The 21,602-nt window shown below is 48.1% G+C and overlaps 2 protein-coding genes across 11 annotated transcripts in view; both read left to right on the top strand.

The window, feature by feature from the left end:
• Positions 1-4,964, top strand: part of NF1 (neurofibromin 1) — a 260,084-nt gene extending 255,120 nt beyond the window's left edge. For all 10 annotated transcript variants that reach the window (XM_059908698.1, XM_059908697.1, XM_059908694.1 and 7 more), the window contains one exon: positions 1,287-4,964. In XM_059908698.1, coding sequence (XP_059764681.1) covers positions 1,287-1,429 — 143 coding nt within the window. In that variant the 3' untranslated portion in view covers positions 1,430-4,964. The remainder of the gene's footprint in view (positions 1-1,286) is intronic.
• A 12,958-nt stretch (positions 4,965-17,922) lies between these two features.
• The window catches only part of RAB11FIP4 (RAB11 family interacting protein 4), a 120,892-nt gene continuing 117,212 nt past the window's right edge, over positions 17,923-21,602 (top strand). The window contains exon 1 of the mRNA XM_059906485.1: positions 17,923-18,081. Coding sequence (XP_059762468.1) covers positions 17,923-18,081 — 159 coding nt within the window. The remainder of the gene's footprint in view (positions 18,082-21,602) is intronic.

Below are 21,602 nucleotides of genomic sequence, written 5' to 3'. Positions count from 1 at the left end.
GGGCTACTCCTCGTTGCGGTGTGCAGGCCTCCCACTGCGGTGGCCTCTCCCGTTGCGGAGCACAGGCTCCAGGCGCACGGGCTTCAGCAGTCGTGGCTCACGGGGTCTAGAGCGCAGGCTCAGCAGCCGTGGCGCATGGGCTTATTTGCTCCGCAGCATGTGGGATCTTCCCGGACCAGGGCTCGAACCCGTGTCCCCTGCATTGGCGGGCAGATTCCCAACCACTGCACCACCAGAGAAGTCCCAGTACTTTACATTTTGATACAAATTGCTAAAATACTTTTTGCTTTCCTACCAATAGTTATGTCAAAGGTGGGTATAATCGGTCTAATTATTTTAGTAAATTTTATTGAAGTATGACAGAAAAGCACACAGATTATAAATTTACAACCTAATGAACTTTTAAGAAGTAAACATACTTAAAAATCCAGTATCCAGATCAAGAAACAACATCGCCAGCACCCCAAGAAACCATCCTCATGCCCCCTTCCAGTCACTTCTTCCCCAGAGGTAACCACTATTCTGTCACCTGTCTAATTTGTAATCTTTACTAATCTGATGAGTAAAAAATACCTTGTTTTTGCTTCTAGTTACTTTTATGAAGTTACTAATTAGATTATTTATAAAAATACATTGTAGGGCCCAGTTTGAGGAGGTTTAATCTCCTCCATGAGAGAAATAAATGGCATCTGTTAAAGGTGCAGAACAAAAAATGACTTGCCAGAGTTGAAAAGAAGATCAAAGCAAAAATTCTACAGTATGACCTTTCTGATATATTATTTTCTCAGTAAATATTTGAGTTCCTTTGGGGTAGGCACTATGATTTAAAAAATAAAAAGCATCTACCTTTCTTTGAAATAACAAATTTCTGTACCTTCTGCAACTACAGAATATATTCTGTGTATAAACACCAGTAAGGCTACGTGGCTAGAAGCTGACCTCTGCTGGAAGCTTCTGGTATGATTTGGAGGAAGGCGTTCTAGTCTTTGGTGGCTGCTAGCCTTTCATTCAGCTCAAGCCTGACTGCCTCTAGCTTTTCCTTGCAACTTCTCTGTTTTGTTTTTTTTTCTTCCTTATGCTGTTTTTCTGCCACGATAGCAAATTTTGCTTAACAAAGTGTGAGGTTTTCTGTGTGACAAGATCTTTGTAAACACTCTAGCAGCTGACTATTAAAATGAAGGCAAAAACAATACACCAGGTTGTATCTCGTATACAAATCGTGAGATTCAATCCTGGAGCTTAACACCACAGGAGAGGGGGTAACTGGCTGCTCTGTTTCTCTCCAGGAATCGACAAGGAGAATGTTGAACTCTCCCCTACCACTGGGCACTGTAACAGTGGGCGAACTCGTCATGGATCCGCAAGCCAGGTGCAGAAGCAAAGAAGCGCTGGCAGTTTCAAACGTAATAGCATTAAGAAGATCGTGTGAAGCTTTCTTTCTTTCCTTTTTCAAACAGACTTAACTTATACGGGCTCTTCACTAGTGACCCCTCACCACCGTGCTGTGATGCTGCACTTCATGTTTTATTATGAGCCCATCCAGTCTGCCATGTTGCCAGATGATCAACTCTTGGAAGCGTTGCCTAAATTTAATGCTGCTTTTTTCTTTAACGTTTTTTTCTTCTACTTTTGGTTTGTCTGGTTTAAGCAAGTGTTCAGAACAACTGCAAAGAAAGTGGGAGGTCAGGACACTTGAACTGAGAACATCCCAGTTGTGAGAGAGGATGATTTCTTGAATACTGCTACTACTGGCCAGCTATGAAAGCCATTTGCACAGAGCTCTGCCTTCTATGTTTTCCCCTTCTTCAACATACAAAGTAAAGTGTTAGTCTTATTTACACACTTTTCAAGATAGAAGTTTATGGGAGAAATAATATTATAACCCCAGTATGTTTAATCTGACTTTTAGCTGTGGACTTTTTTTTACCTTACAAAACTGAAGAACCATAGCAGTCAAGCCTCAGTGACTTCATACCATAAAGCCACAGGCGAGGTACTTTGGGGGGTGGGGGAGGAGGGATTTAGTATTTTGTAGTGGGTTCTTAAGAAATACTAACACTTGAGTATTAGCAATAATTACAGGAAAATAAGTGTAACCACATGTATCTTAACATTACTGAATTAAAGAGATGAGTTCTGAGGCCTTATCCAAACTCAGTCATCCAAACAAGTTTATATTTTTCTCCAGTTGATTATCTTTTAATCTTTAAATATGCTAAAAGTCGTTTTTGTTTTTGTAAGCCAAAACTATACTAAGTATAGTAATTATACATTTTTCCCTTCCTCTTCTTCTTTCCTAAATAATTCCGAGCAGGGTAATCAGTGAACAAAGTGTTGCAAATTGTTCCTAGGAGGTAATTTCCGTAGATGGTTGCATTAGCTCCATACAAAATGGAATGGTACGTGACTATTAGAGTAGACGATGCTTTTATCTTGTTTAATAATTTTCCCAGAAACATAGAATGTGGTGTATATTATCAAAAATTTTTGATGAGATGTATTTTAAATGTCTTGTAATCTTTCCTCTCCCCTCCAAAAAATCAGGAATCTCTTCAGCAAAAACATTCGGGTTCTATATGATAGAATTGCATTTAATCACTGTGAAAAGACTGGTCAACCTGCATTATTATGACAATAGGGGACCTTAAGAGTTGCTGCTATACTGAATGGTATGGATTATCATGGCATTGGAATTTCCATAGTAATGCAGATCCAATTTCTTTGTGGTACCTGCAGTGTGCAAAATAATTTGACTTCAGTGAATATATTAGTATCTGGATGTTCCAATTTCGGACTAAACCATATTTATTACAAGAAGATATTATCCCCCTATTCCTGGGTTCCCTTTATACGTTAAGGTGTAATGGCTTTGGGAGAGAAGAAACCTAGGGGAGGGGGAGTTTCCTGAAGTGCTATTTCATGAGTGGATTTCAGTAAATTAAATTCCACAGCTAAATCAATGGTACATTTAAATGTTCTGATTTTAATAATATAACACACTTCACATTTATCCACACAGTAACAATGTAATATGTTAATGTAAATAAAATTGCTTTTGATATTCAGAAAATAACAAGAATTTAATTTTTTTAATTTGTTTACAGTCCTGGGAAAAGTAAAAACCGTTAGCTAAAATGAAAAAAACCTTAGTGTTAATAGTTATTTTGACACTGAATTGTTGGGAAATATTGAAGACAGGTGCAATTAACTAAACTTTTGTTTTTAACTATTGTAGACGCTTCATTAGAATAGAATGTTTATAATAACAGAGCAACTGAGATGATAAGGAATTAAGACTAGAGCTGAGTTTAGAAACAGATCATTAACAGCCCGGTGCCAAGGATGCCAAGCTGCTGGTAAGGTCCACGTTCCCCCACACCCCAGAGCTTCTGGGGTGGGCATCACAACTTCCTGGCTCCTGGAATAAAAGGCAGATGCGAGCCTTTAATCATTTGGGTTCCATGTTTTTCCCTCTTTGTTGTTGGTTTGGTGCAATGACAGTTGGTAGTGTTATGCTATTTTGCTTCTCCTATCAAAATAGAGGAACTTCCAAAGGTTTACCGTTAAAAATATTGATCTTTCCATAAACAAGTTTTCCAAGGTATGCTGTGTCTTAAATTTATTCGTTATTTCCCTCTAGTGTAATGAATGGATGAATTCACTTGAAGTACCTCATGAAATTAATGATCTGCATTGCACAAATCAAAATTGAGCCTTCTTTGAATTGCAAAAATACTTCTTACCAGTACACCCTGGGAATTTGAAAACTTATTAAGGTTTAAGATTTACCTTGTTTGAAGAACTTCTGACTTTTGAGGAAAATCTAGCTTTCCAAGAAACTGAGATGCACATGAGATAAATCTCTCACCAATATGCTTCCTCTGAGAAATGAAACTGTTTTTTAGGCCTCATACTTACAACCTGCACAAGAAATTCTGAAGTTCATAGTAGTTTGCCCATTTTGCATAATTGGATGTAAGTTCTATAAAGTAATTTGTTTGGGGTTTGTGGATGTTTCCCCTGACTTTTTAAAAAGGAAAACATTAACTCACCATGTTTTTTGGCATGCATGATCTCCCTGTTTTATCACTGCCCTGTCCCAGGGGTGTGCCCTTGTTTGCCAGCACCGAGACCCAGTTCACTAGCTTTGGGGGAAGTGGCAAGTGCTCCGTTCTGCATCCACTCAGCACCTGTCCGTTACTGGGTGCCGGCTCTGTGCAGGTCCTGGGCCAGGGCTGAGGACGCCACAGAGAACAGCCAGCTGCCACCCCCATGAACGGATGTCCTGGGGGAGACAGAATGTAAGCCGGCAACCCTCCCTGCTCAGTGGATTTTAGGGGTTTTCAGTTTTGTTTTGGCTTTTCTGTTTTTTTGGTTTTGTTTTTACCTCCCACCCCCAACCCAGGCATAATGAGGCATGTCTTATTCAATGTTACGCAACGGACTTACACAAAAATTCACTCTTAGTGTCAGCCACACAGCTTTTTTTAATGCAGTATATTCACCTGTAAATAGTTTGTGTAAAATTTGACAGAAAAGTATATTTACTACACTGTAAATACCTGTGATGATATATTGTATTATTTTGCTTTTTTGTAAAGCAGTTAGTTGCTGTACATGGATAACAAACAAAAATTTGATTATTCTCGTGTTAGTACTGTTAACTTCTTCCTGCGACTGCGTTACATCATTTAAAGAAAATGCTGTGTATTGTAAACTTACATTGTATATGATAACTTCCTCTCTTTTCCATTCAGGCCCAAACTTTGGCAGTTCCCTTGTCTACAACCTCGTTAATATTGTAAGCAGTTGTACGCCAGCAGGAGAAATACTGCCCAACAGACAAAATCTACCATTGTAGGGGAAAACTGTAGAAATCCATTTCAGATCATTGTTGTTCCCGTCCCATTTTCCTCACTGTGTATGTACTCCTCCCCTTTTTTTTAAGTAAAATGTAAATTCAATCTGCTCTAAGATGTGGGGAGTTATTTAATTTCTTCACATGCATCAGCTCTGTTTTCTCACTTCCCCGCACTCCTCCCTGATCTTTTGAAACATTAAGGCCGTTTCCTTTCTTTTAAGAATGTCTTGGGTTCTCCTCAAACCACCATCACCACCCCCACTCCATGGGAAGGACCTTTCTATTTCCAGAACCTCTCTAAACGAAAGGTAAAATAATTTTGGTGAAATGTATAGGGGAGAAAAAAGTTTCCCTCGAGCCTCCTAGGGGTCTCTGGCTGAGTCTGAAAATTAAACTGATAAATTAATAGGAGAAAAGCATACACATTTATTTAATATAAATTTTACATGTCACAGGAGCCTTCAAAAAGAGATGAGAAGACCCGAAAAAAACAGTTAAGCCTGAGTATTTCTATCCTAGGTTTGATGAAGAGTGAGCACTTGTGTAAAAATCTGATAGGTCAAAGACTATGAGGTAAGTGCGGTGAAGTGCGGGAAACCCAGCAAGGCCTGTTCCAGTTCTCGAAGTCCCTCTGTCTTGTCTTCAGAGATAAGGATGCTCCTTTCCTCCGGGGTTAGGGAGGGCGCCTCTCAAGTGAAGGTTTTACGACCTGTTTCAGGAGAGGATGGCAGGGGAAAGGTCAGAGAAACCTTCCTGCTTCTGCCATTTCCTCAAGCTCCTTCGGTGTGCCGTATTTTGAGGTCACATGTCCTGAACCCCATCAAATACTTTTTTAGGGCCTGCCAAACTGAGGGGTGACTCCGTTCTCTGGGCTAAGGTGACTTTAGTTCTTTTAAAATGAGCAGTCAGAAATGCCAGGACACCCCGAGATCAACCAGAGGGCATATATTAGGAGCCCACAATTCTCTCCAGCTCTCAGCTCTCCCCAACAGAACCTTCCCGGGCACAGCATGTGTAAACACTGTCAGACGCTTTCCATGGCTCCACTGCTGCGAGTTTTACCATTTTCTCTACCCCATTATGTGGGCAGCTCCCAGATGGAGAAAGAATGCAGCCTAGACCCTGTGGGCAGGACAGAGCTGATGGCAAGAGTGTCTGGTATGTTAGACAAAGGGCTAAAAACCATGAAGCAGACACCTGCAGGTCTGAGGCAAGTGCTGGTCTGTTTACGGAAAGACTGAGAAAGCACAGGAAACTCACCTGGAGAGCATGCCAGCGCTCTGGGCCAGACCTCCGAGGCAGAGTGTGCATACTCTCCAGGGGTGGGGTCCTGGGAGGGAGGGAAAGAAAGAGCCTGTTGGGGGGGGGGGGGGTGTTGGTGTGGCTGTAAAGCTTCAGGTGAGTTCTCTGGGCCCCAGGCTTAAAGACCGCTGAAAATTCAAGTACAGTTGACCCTTGAACAGTGGAGTTTGAACTGCAAGGGTCCACTTACACACAGATGTTTTTCAGTAGTAAATACTACAGTGCTTCACGGTCCGTAGTTGGTTGAATTCAGAGATGAAGAGGGACAGCGGATGCAGAGGGGACCGACTATAAATTATACAGCACCTTGTTCAAGGGTCAACTATACTGCAAATAGCTATCTTTTCCCTCGAGGCTAAAGCCTCGTAATCAAAGTAGGAATGCCTTTGGATGATCACCTCTCCATCCCTGGACAGTAAGCTCCTTGAGAACATTGACAATATCATCCACCATTTACAGGCCCGTGTGCCCATTTTTGCCTGCACAGTTTTGCTTTCTGGGACAGTCCAGGCTAGTCTGGCAATTTTGAACTGTCTGGCCAGAGAAGTTTATCCCCAAGGGGGTTTGGGTAGGGCGGAAACGTGCTGGAAGAATAGTAAAAACTTAACCTACAACAAAGAGGTAGCATCGCAGTGTTCCTTTTTCCAGAAAAAAGTAGCCCATCCCTCACCCCCATGCCCCAAGTGGTGGCCAGCATCTGTAACACTTGCCCTCACCCTTCGTTCTCCCTTGATTTCTATCTGTGAAACTTAGCCTGCACGCTGCACGCCAGAACACACAGTGGCATCCAAACTCTCTCAAGGGCAGTTGCCCTGAGTAACATGCCAGGCCTGTCTTCATTAGTCAGTCTTCTTACTAAAGTAAGTTCCACTTAAGACCCTTTTAGCTGCCAATTTAAAAGAAGCCGTTTCACAATGTTGATTCTGTTTCTGTAAATATTAAGCCACACTACAGCAACGTAGTCCCCGTTTGTTTGAATCTCTCATCCTTTGTTCTTTTAAAAGTACTGGCTAATCGTAAGTGGATATTTCATAATGTTAATGTGGAATTGTAATTTTAGTAGATTTGGCTTTTTTTTAAAGTACCTTCTAAAAATCCGTTTATATCTTGTAATATGTACATATGTGCATACACCACATATATGTATATATGCATATTTAAAATTTCCAAAGACGCATCATACATTTAAATTGGGCCAAATTTTTCTAGGTCCTTTACCATTTGTTTATGCTGTGAGTCAAGCTAGTCATGATAAAGAGAATCCTGTGGGGTTACAGAGTTCAGACATCCCCCATGGGGGCCACTTCCTCCATACAAAATAGGAAAGTCACATCGGAATCTTAATAGGGCCCCTTCCTGGTCAGAGGTTCAGAGAGCATTCCCCAACTTAAATATGTTTAAACAAAGAAAATGTCAACAGAGGTAACCTCAGCTGATTCATTCATTTGTTCAAAGAAACATTTTCAGTTACTATAATTGTGCCAAGCCCTTTGCCAGGCATTGCAGATGCCAAAAAAGAAGAAGAAAGCTTGGTCTCTGCCCTATGCGAGATCACAGTTTAGTCAGGGAAACAGCCACGTAACCAGTGAGCACAGTGTCCAAGGTGTGGACCAGTGACAGGGTCGATGACTGAGGAGTTGGGTCCTGAAGAATGACCAAGAAGTGTGTCCAGGTGGATATGTCCACTGAGCAGTTGAAAACAGGATTATGGAGTCTTGAATGTACAGTGGGTACCTGAGGCTGGGGACGACCTGGCCCAGAGAGCACGTGTCGCATCCAGGCGGAAATGCATCCGGGCAGACAGCAGCGCACCAGAGACGAGACTGGCTCGTTCTGTTCTTATTTTCCTCCTTTCGTCCCACTTTGGGAAATGCGCCCTGATTTTGTACATTTAAAAACTCCATGAAGGCATGCCTTAGCCCCAGAGAGCAAAAATAAGGGTACTCTCTATCTTTTTTTTTTTTTTTTTAATTTATTTTATTTATGGCTGTGTTGGGTCTTCGTTTCTGTGCGAGGGCTTCCTCTAGTTGCGGCGAGCGGGGACCACTCTTCATCGCAGTGCACGGGCCTCTCACTGTCGCGGCCTCTCTTGTTGCGGAGCACGGGCTCCAGACGCGCAGGCTCAGCAGTTGTGGCTCACGGGCCTAGTCGCTCCGCGGCATGTGGGATCTTCCCAGACCAGGGCTCGAACCCGTGTCCCCTGCATTGGCAGGCAGACTCTCAACCACTGCACCACCAGGGAAGCCCTACTCTCTATCTTTGAGTCTGACCCAAAGTCAGAAGAGGATGAGAAATACATGGCGAGGGATCCTCCCTCACCAACTTGATAACTTGCGGATGGAAGGCAGAAAGGAATTAGGTCGTGTATGCCTTAAGCAAAAACAGTACCACCGCTCGCCATATGCTCATGTCTAGGATTCTATAGGAGCCCAAAACAATTTTTTTTCCTTAAAATACTGAGTCTTTTTAAGTTTACAGCATTCATTCATTCATCCATCAGACATTTATTGGGCCCCTTGTTTTCATTGAACTCCAGCATCAGCACCTCTTGGAAATGCTCTCTGTTCTCCCATGGGCTGCACTGAGAGCCTTTCTCTTGGTCCTGTAACAGCTTCTCGTTACAATGTTGTGATCATCAACTGTTCCTGTCTCCCTGGTTAGACTCTGGGCCTCCAAATACAGGGACTATGCCTTGTTCAAGGAGCTGGATAGATGGTTGTTGAATAACACCTAAGGCTCTATGCTATCAGGAAACTATACAAATAGAATAGAAAAAAAGACCCCATTCACAATATCAAAAATCCCTACCAAAACGGAGATGGCCTATGTAGTAAAGATCTGTTGAAAACGAATCCAGACTTTGAGATTTCACACATTAGGAAAGTTTCGAAAATGTATTTTGTCAATTTATGAATATAGAAAACAAACAATTCCAGGAACAGTCTTTTTATAATAGGGCATGTCAACCCCAAAAAGAGTAGGGCAAGAGGGACTCACCGGAGGAAAAATAGTTCTTTAAGAGGACTTAGTTTTGCTTTATGGAAGGTCACTGTGTTGTCCTTACTTTCCTCCCGTTGCTGCTGATTCAGTCCGCACAGCGTCACTCAGCAAACAGGCATGTGAGGGCCGCGGGCTGTAAGGAGAGGAGTAAATGGAGAGACAGCCCACAGAGCTGGATGGGAAGAAGCAGAGTGCCAATTGCTCCCAAACTAATCACTGAGTCCACACAATTACAATCAAGACCCCTACAAGAAGAGAGTGTGTATCCAAACAAAATGATCCTAGGTTTTACCTTATAAAATAGACAAGAAAGCATGGCTAAGGAAAAAAAAAAAAATTAAGAGCATACATAGAAACTTTCCTTACTAGATAATAAAACATAGACATTTTTAAATATTTAAAACTGTGATGATGGTAATTAGGTAAATAGAATGGAAAAGACAAAAAGTTCTGGATTATGGTACGGTGTTAAAAAAAAAAAAGCACCAGTAGCCCCCAAATTTCATTGGCTTAAAAGCCACAAAAGCTTTCTCACCCTGCTACATGTCCATCACTGGTTGGCAGGGGGACTCTGCTCACCGCAGTTTCTCGGGCCCCACAGACTGATCAGCCACCGTAGCAAATGACAGAGGGAAGGAGAGCTGAGACAGCGCCGCCCAGGTGCCCCTGGAGTGACGGAGACGTGCCATAGCTGAACCGTCCCATACATGGCCACAGCCACACAGGGCTGTCAAACCCTTGAAATGTGGGTACTGAGACTGAGGAGCTGACTTTTAAATTACATGTAAATAGTTACAGGTGGCTAGTGGCTACCAGATTGAACAGCCCAGAATCTGGAGGGTCTCATATCAGCAGTTAAAGGCCGGAGACCAGATGTGCAGTCACTTGTGCTCACAGTCACCGCCAGAACTTGTCACACGGCTCCACAAAATCACAAGGATCAGAAAGAGCTATCCTCTTCCAGAAGGAGGAGAGCTGGAAATGTTGGCCAAGAACATTTACTCTCACAATAGGGAAGGACTTTGTACACCTAAAAGCAGTGGAAGAAATCCTAAAGATTACGCTTGACTACCTAATCCATAAAATATCCCCATGTCCAAAAAAAAAAAAAAATCACACTCAAATTTAAAGGCCAAAAAACAGGGAGATTGTTCTAATTATAGGGTTCATAAGAATCGATTTTAAGAAAAGACCCAAGTAGAAAAAAAAATGGGCAAAGGACATGAACGGCTAATCCACAGAAAAGAAATACTGTACCACTTGCTAACTACTATATGATGGAAAAGGTCATCACGCTCAGTAGTAAACAAAAAAAATGCAAACTTGAAACAGTGAAATACCATCTTCATCTGTAAAATTAGCAAAGATGTATTCAGTACTCGGTGCTGGTCCAGAGTGTGGTGGGATGGACTCGCTCCTGCACTTGACCTCATCCTTCTGTATCATTAGCCTTAAACATGTCCACACCATTTGCCCCAATAATATTATGTGCAGGGATCTAGTCTAGAGAAATAAGTGATCAGAGAGCTAAGACTTTCATCAAAGCATTATTTATAATATCAAAACACCTGGAGACAACCAAAACATCTGGAGACAACACCTGGATGATTTTTTGGCTAAATATCTATATTCATCCAGCACCTTCTGGGAAGCTAACAGGGCTTCCTTATGCACCCTTTAAAAATGGGTTTAAAGAATAATATTTAAATTTGGGAGGAAACTTCCAATAGAATCAAGGGATTAAGAACTGTATATGAGGGTAGATCCCCAATCATGTAAAATATCTATGTATTTTACACATAGGAAACTATAGTTATACATAGGAAAAAGATGAATATGTATGGTTAATTTTTGTTTGTATTTTATTACCTTTTTACATTGAGCATTATTTAAAAACAAAAGTTGTTTTTAAGAGGCGAAGATAATGCTGACTTTCAGTTCTAAAAAGGTATTCGTAATAATGGAACTTACTCAGGCATTAAATTAACAACTACTATCCCCTCGATGCTTTTTACCTTAGTCTTTTTCCTTTTATCAAAAGATAGCTTTTAATAACTAATTCAGATTCCAGGGAGCTGGGTTTGTTTTCTTTCTCCAGGGGCATATTTTTGTACCTGGTTTAGAGCAGTTCTGGGGACACACCTGCTGACTCCATGGACCCCAAGAGAGCACACTGGCCACCACCAGCCCTTCACTATGACTTTACTACTTCTGCTCACAGCTTACAATCTTTCACGGTTAACAAGGCTGGCTGGAAATGGTCCTGGACCTCACGAAGCTCTCGGTCTATTAAGGGGCCTATAAATTTGCGTAGTTGTGTGCACTGCATCGGGAAGGTTGTGCACACTGACTACAGTCCGGTCATTTTCCTCAGCTCTTAGGGCTTCCAGGCACTGGCTCCCTGTCCCCATTCTCCTCCCACTGCTCTGACAGCACTTCCTCCACCTGCCTCTTCACCCTCAGCTCTCTACCCTGCAAGTGTTTTCCTGAACTTTCTCATCTTTTAACACTATGTGAAGTGATTCTAATTCATCGTCACCACTTCACCTCCTTCCTCCCCTCCAGACCTGGATAGCCAACCACCTAATGGCAGCTCTTCACCTCTGCACAGGATTTCCAGTGCACTTCCTCCTGGGCCCCTGCCTTGGCCAATGGCACCACCATCCCCAACAATGCACCTGAGCTAGAACACTGGGAATTATCCTTAATTCCTCCCCACTCACCACCCATCCCCACCACCACACTGGATGGTCACCAAATTATACTGATTGTGCCTTCTGAAATTCCTTCACCATCCCCATTACCTCCCTGCCCATTCAGGGGCCCAGCTCGCTGGCCTGTTTACAAGGGTCCCTAGCATGACCCACTGTCCCCGGCGTACCACATTCTAACCCATCATAGGTGCAGCCAGGACATACTTCAAAGGCTTCCTTCTCACCACCAACACACAGACAAAGTCCAAAGTCCTCACCAGGATACGCAAGGCCATCATTTGACCCCTACCTGTCTTTTCAAGCCCATCTCCTGTTCCAACCCACTCTAGCTCCAGCCATTCCAAGCTCCTCAGCTGGGAGAGCAAGCACGGAGATGACGGACCGTTACACACGTAACCTAAATATCACCGGTCCCCTCCTTCCTCTGCTCTTGCTTTCAACCCAAACTCACCCTGAAACATGGCCTGGCGTCTCCTACCCACTGAAGAATCCACTTGCACAAAACTTTACTGAAGGCTTTACAGGGAGGTACAGGGGGGTTTTCAACCCACAGTCAGCACCTTACAAATCCTCCTAGAGACATGGCACCTTCAGGGCCCATCACTGCCTGGTGGGAGGGATTTCTTCTTTATTGGCCTCTGCGCATGCGCGATGGCTTTTCTCATGGTGATTCAGATTTGTTCCAGCTTCTCCCCTCAACACGAATCCTGAGAATGGGATGTTTTGCTTCCTTGGATCTCGCGATGCTCTTGTGTGGGGGGGCCTATGCAGACATCATTTCCTTCCGGGGAAGCCTACCTTGTCTTCCAAGAGACACCCCCCCCTTCCCCCCGCCCCGAAAGACCATCTCCAGCAAGACTTTCTTCTTGGGCCATTCTCCCTGCTCCCTCGGCAGCTTACATCTGTCCTGGGGGGTTGAGCACTGTGGGTTGTTGGCTGGCTTCTTATTAATCTCACCCCAGGTCCCTAGACTCCTGGGGGAGTCTGTGTGACAACTTATGTCCCTGGTGCCTTGCCCTGGGCCTGGCTCATATGGAGTCTTCAAATCCAGGTGGCATTAGTTAATAACTCCTGTCTAAACATTATGTGCCAGAAAAAAAAAAAAATCTCACCATTTACATCCAGGATGGCGCTCAGAAGAGGCCTAGAATTTCCTTGGGAATTCCCCAGAACCCACAAGAAAATGAGCTCGGTGAAGGGAGAGAAGTTTTCCATCTTGTTCACTGATGTATCCCCAGAGCCTAGAACAGGGCTTGGCACGTAGTAGACGCTCAATACCTATTTGTCAAGAGAATGAGTCTAGGAAAGAAATGCTGCTTCTAAGGAGTGATCTTAAATTTTAAAACCTCCCTTGAACAGCAGGGGGCGCGGGAGAACCGGGCCTGTCCCCGGGGAGGAGGATCGACGGAGTCGCGGAGCCCTCCCTCGCTGCTGCTTTGCTTCCTTGGGCTGGCGCCCTGCTGGAGACCCCTCTAAACACTGCACCTCAGTTTGTTTCTGAGAATCCTGTGGAGGGCTTCACCCCAAGGTCACCAAGCCGTGCACCCGTGCGTTGTCCTTGTTGGAGAGGTTCCCAGGAGGAAGACCTTGGCCTCTGCACTGCTAAATCTCAGTGATCCTGGCTTGTTCGGCCCAGCCGGCACCGCAGCCCCCAGCCCCTGCTCCCTCCCAGATGTGTATTCAGCAGGACTGGACGCCCCGGATTTCTGTTTTCTTTCGTTTTTAAGCTTTTCAGGTGGGGATGGCAGAATACGTAGCTGGGGCTTTAGTCCAGCGATTCTACTCCAGGATCTTCTGTTCCAAAGCTTCTGTGCAGAAAGGAGCATTGATGGGGATCAGGAGGCCACTTAGGCCGTGGTCCTAATTCTGCCACCAAAAAGCTTTGTGATCTTGGAGGAGTGGGGGTTGGGAGGAAGGTATCTCCCATCCTGACAGTCTTTGGCTCTCTGAATGTCAGGCCTTCCGTGGAAACCAGGATCCCTCCTCCTATACCAGGGTGAGGCCGGTTACCTTTCAGTAAAAAATGGCCCCTACCCCACCCCAATCTTCCCACTCTCCCCTTTATTCCATGCAGTCTGTAACTGAGGACTCCCGCGTTTCTTTCCGGCAGAAGGGGCAGCAGAGAAGGCGGGGAGCAGGGAACGTGCTGATCGGAGAGGACTTCCGGTAGGTGAGACTGGAGGACTTCCGGTAGGTGAGACGCGGGCAGGAGGTCGCTTCCTAAACCGCGAGACGCCCCGGCCACAAGTCACTTCTAGGAGCCATTTCTGAGGCTGATGAAAGGATGTGGAGCCTAGTTGGGTAGAATAAGTACGGTTTTGTCATTCTTCTTAGAATCCTGGAAGGAACGTTAGCAATCAGATGGACCTACTCCCTTCTGAGGGTCAGAGGAACTTGTGGGTGGGCACCCAGGGTGAGTAAAACCCCAGCCCGGGCACCCCTCCCGACAAGGAAGGACAGGGTCTTGAGGCGCCCTGCTCACCCCAGACTCACCCCAGTCCCGCCAGGGTCCTCGGCGCCCCAGGCAGTGCCGCTGCTTCTGCCTCTGCGGACCCCGCATGCTGGAGGACAGGTGAAAAAGGACCAGGCGTTCCCACCCTCCTGGAGGACAGGTGAAAAAGGACCAGGCGTTCCCAGCCCCCTCCTCTCCGCCAGAGCGATATTTATTCATGGTTAAAAAAAACCCCAGCAGGTTGTGAGCAGCAAGAAACTGTGAATCCTGTCCCATTTCCACACAACATGGACGCTGAATTCAAGGCCTGGCGGTGAAAATCAGAAATGCTTCCCCCGTTCAGACTGGTTCTCAACCTCTCCAGGCCAACACGCATCATAATCACCACGGGCCAGGTACATGCCAGGCACTGTGCCAGCCACGTTACATTCATTTTTCTCATGTGAAACCTGCAGGACTTCTGTAGGTAGGAGCTACTATCCTCACTTTACAGCTGGGGACACTGAGGTTCAGAGAAGTTAACTCGTCCAGAGTCAAAGGGCTAAATATGTAGCAGACCTTGGTGCCTGGCTCAGCTGTTTTGGATTCCAAAGCCTGGCTCTTAATCTGTAATAACCTCCCCATGATATTTATACCATATATATTGGTTTCCTGTGGCTGCTATAACAAAGTACCACCAACTTGGAGGCTTAAAACAACAGAAATTCATTGTGTCACAGTTCTGGAGGCCAGAAGCCCAAGATCAAGGTGTGGGCAGGGCCATGCTCCCTCCAGAGGCTCTAGGAATGATTCACATCCTCACCTCTTCCAGCTTCTGGTGGCCGCTGGCATTATTGGCTTACGGCCAAATCCCTCCTATCTCTGCCCCCTGTGGCCACATCGCCTTCTCTTCTGTTTGTGTTAAATCTGCCTCTGCCTCCCTCTTATGAGGATACTGTGATTGCACTTAGAACCCATCTGGCTACCCCAGGAGACTCTCCCCATCTCCAGAGCCTTAACTTCATCACACCTGCAAAGAATCTTTTTCCAATAAGGTAATTTTACAGCTCCCAGGGATTAGCATGTGGGTATCTTTTGAGAGGCCACGTTTCAGTTTACCACACCATATGTGTGCCCATTCCTTCCCTAATTTATTCCTTCATAGACCTTAATCGTGTGTATTGGTCATTGTGCTAAGAGCCTAGAGCTAGAAAATCAAAAGAGAAATGACACAGTCCCTGCCCTCACGGACCTCATGGTCACTGTGTGAACTTTCAAACCTACTTCCCAGATGTTCTTGTGATAAATAGCAGGAGTGAGAGACATCAGGACACAATAGCTGGCACTTACTACCTGCAACACTCTTCTGACATTTACACATATTAAATCACTTGACCCTCATGGCCTTATCCCCAGCTGTAGGGTGGCTCCACAGTCTATACTTGTCACCTCCCTGCACAGAATGCTACAGGAGCACAGCGGAGAGGCAGTCAAGGTGAGCGAGGGTGTGGTCAGGGAAGGCTTCCTGCAGGAGGTACCACTTCCATGGAATCTGGAAGGATGGGAGGTGGCCAGAGAAAGTGGGATGGGGAGAGGGTAGGAGTGAGGAGGTGCCCCAGGAAGAGGGAGGCAGGAGGGAGCTGAGATGCTCCTAGATATGGGTGAGGAGAGACAGGGGTCAGGGAGGGCTCCTGTCTTTTGGGAGAAGAACCACTAATCTGGTGTGGGCTTCGAGCTTGATTCACCTGGGATTTGTTCATGCTCAGGTCTGAGGCCCCCACCTCTGCCAGCTGAGGTCTTTCAGCTTCCCTGGTCTCTTCTTTTGGGGGATTTGATGCAGGGAGAGCTCTGAGAGCCATTTCTACAGCTCCCCAAAGGGGATAACTCAGCCCTGCCCATCTCCCTTCTGTCCTGAGCCTCTTGGGCGGGAGAATCAGAGAAGCCACGTGGCAGCCCCTGAGCAGGATATATTCACAGTTGAGCAGGAAGACCACAGAGGGGGAAACTGAGGTCCAGGGAAGAGAAGCCACACGGCTCATGTGCAGAACTGGGCCCCACCCCAGCCTCTCTGTCTGGGCCCCTACACTGCTCTTGGCTCCCGCAGATGATGGGGCAGGGCCCCATCTCCTCTAGGCAGGGGTTTCCTCTGGAACCACCCTTGAATGGAGGTCAGGGACAAGAAGTGACTAAGATACATCCTGCCCTGGAGGGTTTCCCACCATGCTGGGGGAGATGGGCAGCCCACCAGAGAATTGTAGAACTAAGTAGGCATCTGGAGGAAGGGACCAGAAATCAGACTAACAGGCAAGATGGAGTGCCATCAGGGAAGGCTTCCTGGAGGAGGAAACCTCTGAACTGAGCTGGGAAGCATAAGTGGGGGTGGGCTCAGCCAAGACCTGTATTTGGGTTGGGTGCAACTGGTGCCACAAGGGCCTGGCATGCTGAGCAACAAGGAAGGAGGAGAGGAGAGCCAGGCCAGGTTCTGCAGAGCCCTGGGCGAGGCTGGGAGTCAGAGGAGCCGGGGTGGAGGCTCAGCTGAGCGTGACTGGGAGAAGGCTAAGGTCCAGGCCTGGAGGCTGCCACCAGCTCCCAGCGCCAAGACTCTTGTCCTGGGCTCTCAGCTTGAGGTCCAGGGCTGCAAGGGTTGAGAGTGGGAACCCAGGGGAAGGGAGGGAACCTCCCCAAGGCGCTGGGTGGCCCCCGGCCTTGCAACAGGCAAGCCTGGTGGGTGGCCCTTGCTTTTCCTTCCTCCTGCCTGCTCTGGTCTCCTCTTTCCCCCTCCTGTCCCAGGGTCCCTGCTCCCCCTCTCTGCACCCTTTCCCAGCCCAGAGCTGGCCCAGAGTTCTGTTGGGGAGGCCTGTGTGGACCTAAGCCTGGAAACTGTTCTTTAAGAGGCAGCACAGAGAAGGGTAAGAATAGGGAGTCTAGCTCCAACCAGCTCCAGACTGGCTAGGAATCCTGACCCGGGCTCCCAGAGGCTCTGTGACCTAGGGTAAGTAGTTCAACCTCTCTGAGTCTCAGCTTCCTCGGAGATGAATGTAACAATCCAACGCGCTAATGTAGGAAACCCCTAGGACATACTGAGCTCTCGACACTGCTGGGTACGCACACAGGACGCGGTGAACGGAGAGGGGCTGGCCTTGGGGTTGGGGGTCTGAGGTTGGATGCGAGGCTGTTGGACCCCGGCGCGGCTGGTCCGGGGACTCGGGCCTCCTCGCTGACTCCTCCAAGTAGGGGCGGGGCCTTCGGGCAGCCCTGGGTTTCCGGGCGCCTGTCGCACACCCACCCTCCCGGTTTCCCAGGGGACGGGACGAGCGCGGAGCCGCCGAGGGACACCGAGTCTGGGGGAGGCGGCGGGGCCGCGCGGGCGGCCGCCCTCGGGGGCGCGCGGCCTCTTTTGTCTGCAGCCTCCCACTCCCCCGCCCGCCCCGAGCCGCGGGGCTGCGGCGCCGCTGCTGACACGGCTCGGCCGCCGCCGCCACCGGGCGGAGGCTGCGCGTCGCAGCGCCGGGCGGAGGGCGCGCGGCGATGGCGGCGGCGGCGGCGGCGGCGGCGGCGGCGGCGGCGCGGGGCGGGCGGGCGCGGGGCTCGGGCTAGCTGCGGGGCCGGCCCGGATGGCGGGCGGCGCGGGCTGGGCAGGCGCCCCCGCGGCTCTGCTGCGCTCGGTGCGCCGCCTGCGCGAGGTGTTCGAGGTGTGCGGCCGCGACCCCGACGGCTTCCTGCGCGTGGAGCGCGTGGCGGCGCTCGGACTGCGCTTCGGCCAAGGCGAGGAGGTAAGGGCCTGCGGCGGGGGCGTCCGCGCCCCAATCCCCCACCCCCGGCTTTCCCGCCGTTTCACCGGCCCGCTCTCGGCCGAGCCCCCGGGCATCCCCGCCCTGTCGGACCCTCGCTTTCCACATTAGCGCCGGCGCTGCGGGAGTCACGCATCACGCCCGGGGTGGGGGCTTCTCTGCCCATTTTCCCTACCCCGGGCCCTTGCGGGCCCCTCTGACCGCTCTGCAGCCCACTCGGGGTTTGGGGGGTGAGGGGAAGGAGCCGTCAGATCCTGGTCCCGGGACCCCCGCCCCTTCCTACCCTGCGGAGACCGAGACGCAGAGGTCCGTGTGCGGAAATCCCAGGACGCGGTGCGGGGCGGGGGGAGGGAGGCACGCGCCCCACTGGGCCTGGCCGAGGGAGCGAGAGGACAACTAGGGGCACTCTGCTGTCTCGGCTCCTTGACTGCACCCAGCCGGCCTAGAACACAGCGAGAGGTGTCTGCTTGCGACCTTCCTGGATTCTCGGCCCAGCGCCTGATGACCCCCCATGCGGGCTCCTGTGGGCAGGCCTGGCTGACAGCTGGCTGTGTCGGTTGCGGCAGACCTCCCAGAGCCAAGCTGGGGAGCGGCAGCTAGGCAGTGTTTGCAGCAGTGGGGGGGGGCCCGCGTCGATTTGGCGAAAGCAGGAACGGTGTCGGTTGTTAGCAGGGCTGGAATCGGAGGGTGGGTGCTGCCAGTGGGGTGGGCAGAGACAGGTGTACTCTCATGCCATGGGCACAGGGACAGGTGGCTATGTCTGGGGGAGGGGAGACGGCAAGGCACCCACCTGGCAGAAGAGCATCCCCGCCCTTCTGCTACTGCCCACTCTGAAATGGTCAGGGGCCGAAGCCTTGAGTAGTGGGTTTCCAAGGCCACCTGAGGCCTCAGGCTCTGCATGGGCACTGGCTGGCATTCTGTTCTGGGGACAGCTGGAGCCTAGCATTCCAGAACATAGGAGAAGCCAGGGCATGGCTGGGTTGGATCCATGCCTCCCTGTCACCTGGCAAGGGGGAGATGATAGATAATCATCTCTGCATGGCCGTTGGGCATGGCTGGGACCTGGGAGTCCCTGAGACCAGTAAGTGGAAGAGGGTGAGGCAAGTGTCAAGTTCGAGAACTCAGGTACCCCATCCCAGGAGGCTCACTGCTACAGCCCCTTTGGAGCCCACCCTCTCCCTCTGCTGGGATTTGTTCAGGACCATTTCCTGCAGCCACCCGGTCCTTCTCCTTCCCAAAGGCTGGTCAAGCCCCTCCCCTCATTGAGGCAGGCTGAGCAGACCCCAAGCGTGGGGAGAGCCCCAGTCCTTCCTCTCAAGACACAGGCTGCAGGGGAGAAGTCTCTGGCTCTGGCTGGAACTGGAGTTCGAGAACCGCAGTCTCAGTGTTGGGAAGAGCTTCCCAGCAGGCTCTGGCAGGAGGCCACATGGGCTCAGCGGTGAGCCCCTAACGAGCCCCACCTTATCCCTGAGCTGGACAGCTCCTCTAGTTAGAGCTTCTTCCTCATACACTCTGGAGCCAAACCTGCTTGTCACTTAGTCATCGTGGTTCTGGACGGGGACCCATGTGGGTCTCTCTTCTACGTGGCAGCCTTTAAAGATTTGAAAAGAGCACTCCTGTCCCCTTCCCACTCACTTCCTACCATTCTCCCTTCTCCAGGCCAAATACCCCCTGTTCTTGAAGCCCCAGACCATTTCCATACGATCTGGCAGGGACCAAACCTCTGGCTTCCAGCCCTGAAGCCACCATCGACTAATTGTGTGACGGAGTTCTCCTAGTAATGACGTGGAGGGGCTGGACCAGGAGACATCCAGGACTGTTCCGGCCCCAACACCTCTCACACACACAGGTGGCTCAGGGCGAGGCTGCCTTTTGAGTGGTGCACTCATGTTAAGTTTCTGGCCACTGAAACCCCCAGGGATCTTTCTTAGCAGCCTCTGCCAAGCCAAGATTCCCCTCCACCCTGGAGGAGAGTCAGTGATTTTTCTTTTTAAACCATAATCTTATATCATTACAGAATCAGTTTATATGCACTGTGGGAAGTTAGAAATATGGACAAGCAAAAATAAAATATGTTCCCATCTCCCAGGGAGCCTAGCTGTGACACCTTGGTCACATCCTTCCAGAGCTGTTTCTATGCTTATATGTAGATTTTCTCCATAAAATGAGGTCATGCTGTGCATACTGTCTTGTAACCTGATTTTTTTCCAGTAAATGATCAGCACTTTTCTGCTTCAATAAATTCTCATCTCATTTAATATGCACACCTTATTCAGATTTCCCTATTTGGCCGCAAAACGTCAACCTTTGCTCTTTTGTTCAAACCAGTTTCCTCACCAGAACTGTGCAGTGCATCCAGTTATTCTGATCTCTTACTTTAATGCAATTCTTTTTTTTTTTTTTTTTTTAATTTGAATAACCCTGACTTGTTGAAGAGATCAGGCCTGTTGTCTGGGTCAGTACTTTCTTAAATCTAAACCTGTAACTTGGACCTTATTCCTGTTAAATTTCATCTTGTTCATTTCCTCCCATTGTAACAGACAATAGAGAGAATTTACAGTCCTACCTTTGTCACTCCGATGCTGTGCTGCCTACAGGCTGGAGAAGTGGGTGCTTTATGTCTCAATCTGCCAGGCTGGTGTAAACCCAGGGCAGGACCACGGACAGAGCCTCGTAGGGGTGGTTCTGCTCACACTGTGTTATTGACCGAGACCCACAGAAATACATTTTTCAGCCCTGCTCACTGCACACCAAATTCACACATACACTACAAAATAGGGATGTCATTTCCCCTTCAAAATGCTATGTTTTCTGGCAGTTTCTATTTCATTTGTTTAAAAATCACATAGAGACCTTGATTTCCCACCCCCCACCCCCCGCCAGTGCTTTAGGGTGGATAACTATCATTCATTAGATATGGAATTCAGTGAATTTATCGGAGCTGATTATCCATATTTTATCAACTATACCCAGAATGCCAGGGACACCAGAATCAAATGCTTTGCAAAAATCAAAATATACTAGGTTGCAAAGTGTAAAACAAATGTCCATGAGGCCATACTAATATCAATAAATGATTTAATGTTAATAAATAAATACTAGGAGAGTCTCCCATACAGAACAAATTAAAATAATTTATGTAGATAATTCCCTATCAAGGAGGTAGAGCATAACCCCCCACCCTGTAAGCGTCCGGTATGCATAATGACTGCCTGCTAAAGAGGACAGTATGGAAAGGGGGAAAAGGCAGCTTTACAGTGGAGAAGCCTGACACACACTGCCTCAGCCGGGTCACCAAGATCGACATCAGCGGTGATAAGTCATGTAGGTAGTATGTACCCTTCATACGATACGATGGGAGAGGCACTCTACCACTGTGATCCCCCTCCCAAACCCATCACCCCAGTCTAGTCATGAGAAAACATCACAAAAATCTCAACAGGGGGACATTATTCTACAAAACACCTGCTTAGTGCTCCTCACATTTGTCCAGGTCATCAAAA

This window comes from Balaenoptera ricei, chromosome 20 (assembly GCF_028023285.1).
Source record: "Balaenoptera ricei isolate mBalRic1 chromosome 20, mBalRic1.hap2, whole genome shotgun sequence".
Lineage (NCBI taxonomy): Eukaryota > Metazoa > Chordata > Mammalia > Artiodactyla > Balaenopteridae > Balaenoptera > Balaenoptera ricei.
Note: the sequence above shows the minus strand (reverse complement) of the source record. Positions and strands in the feature narration are given on the sequence as shown.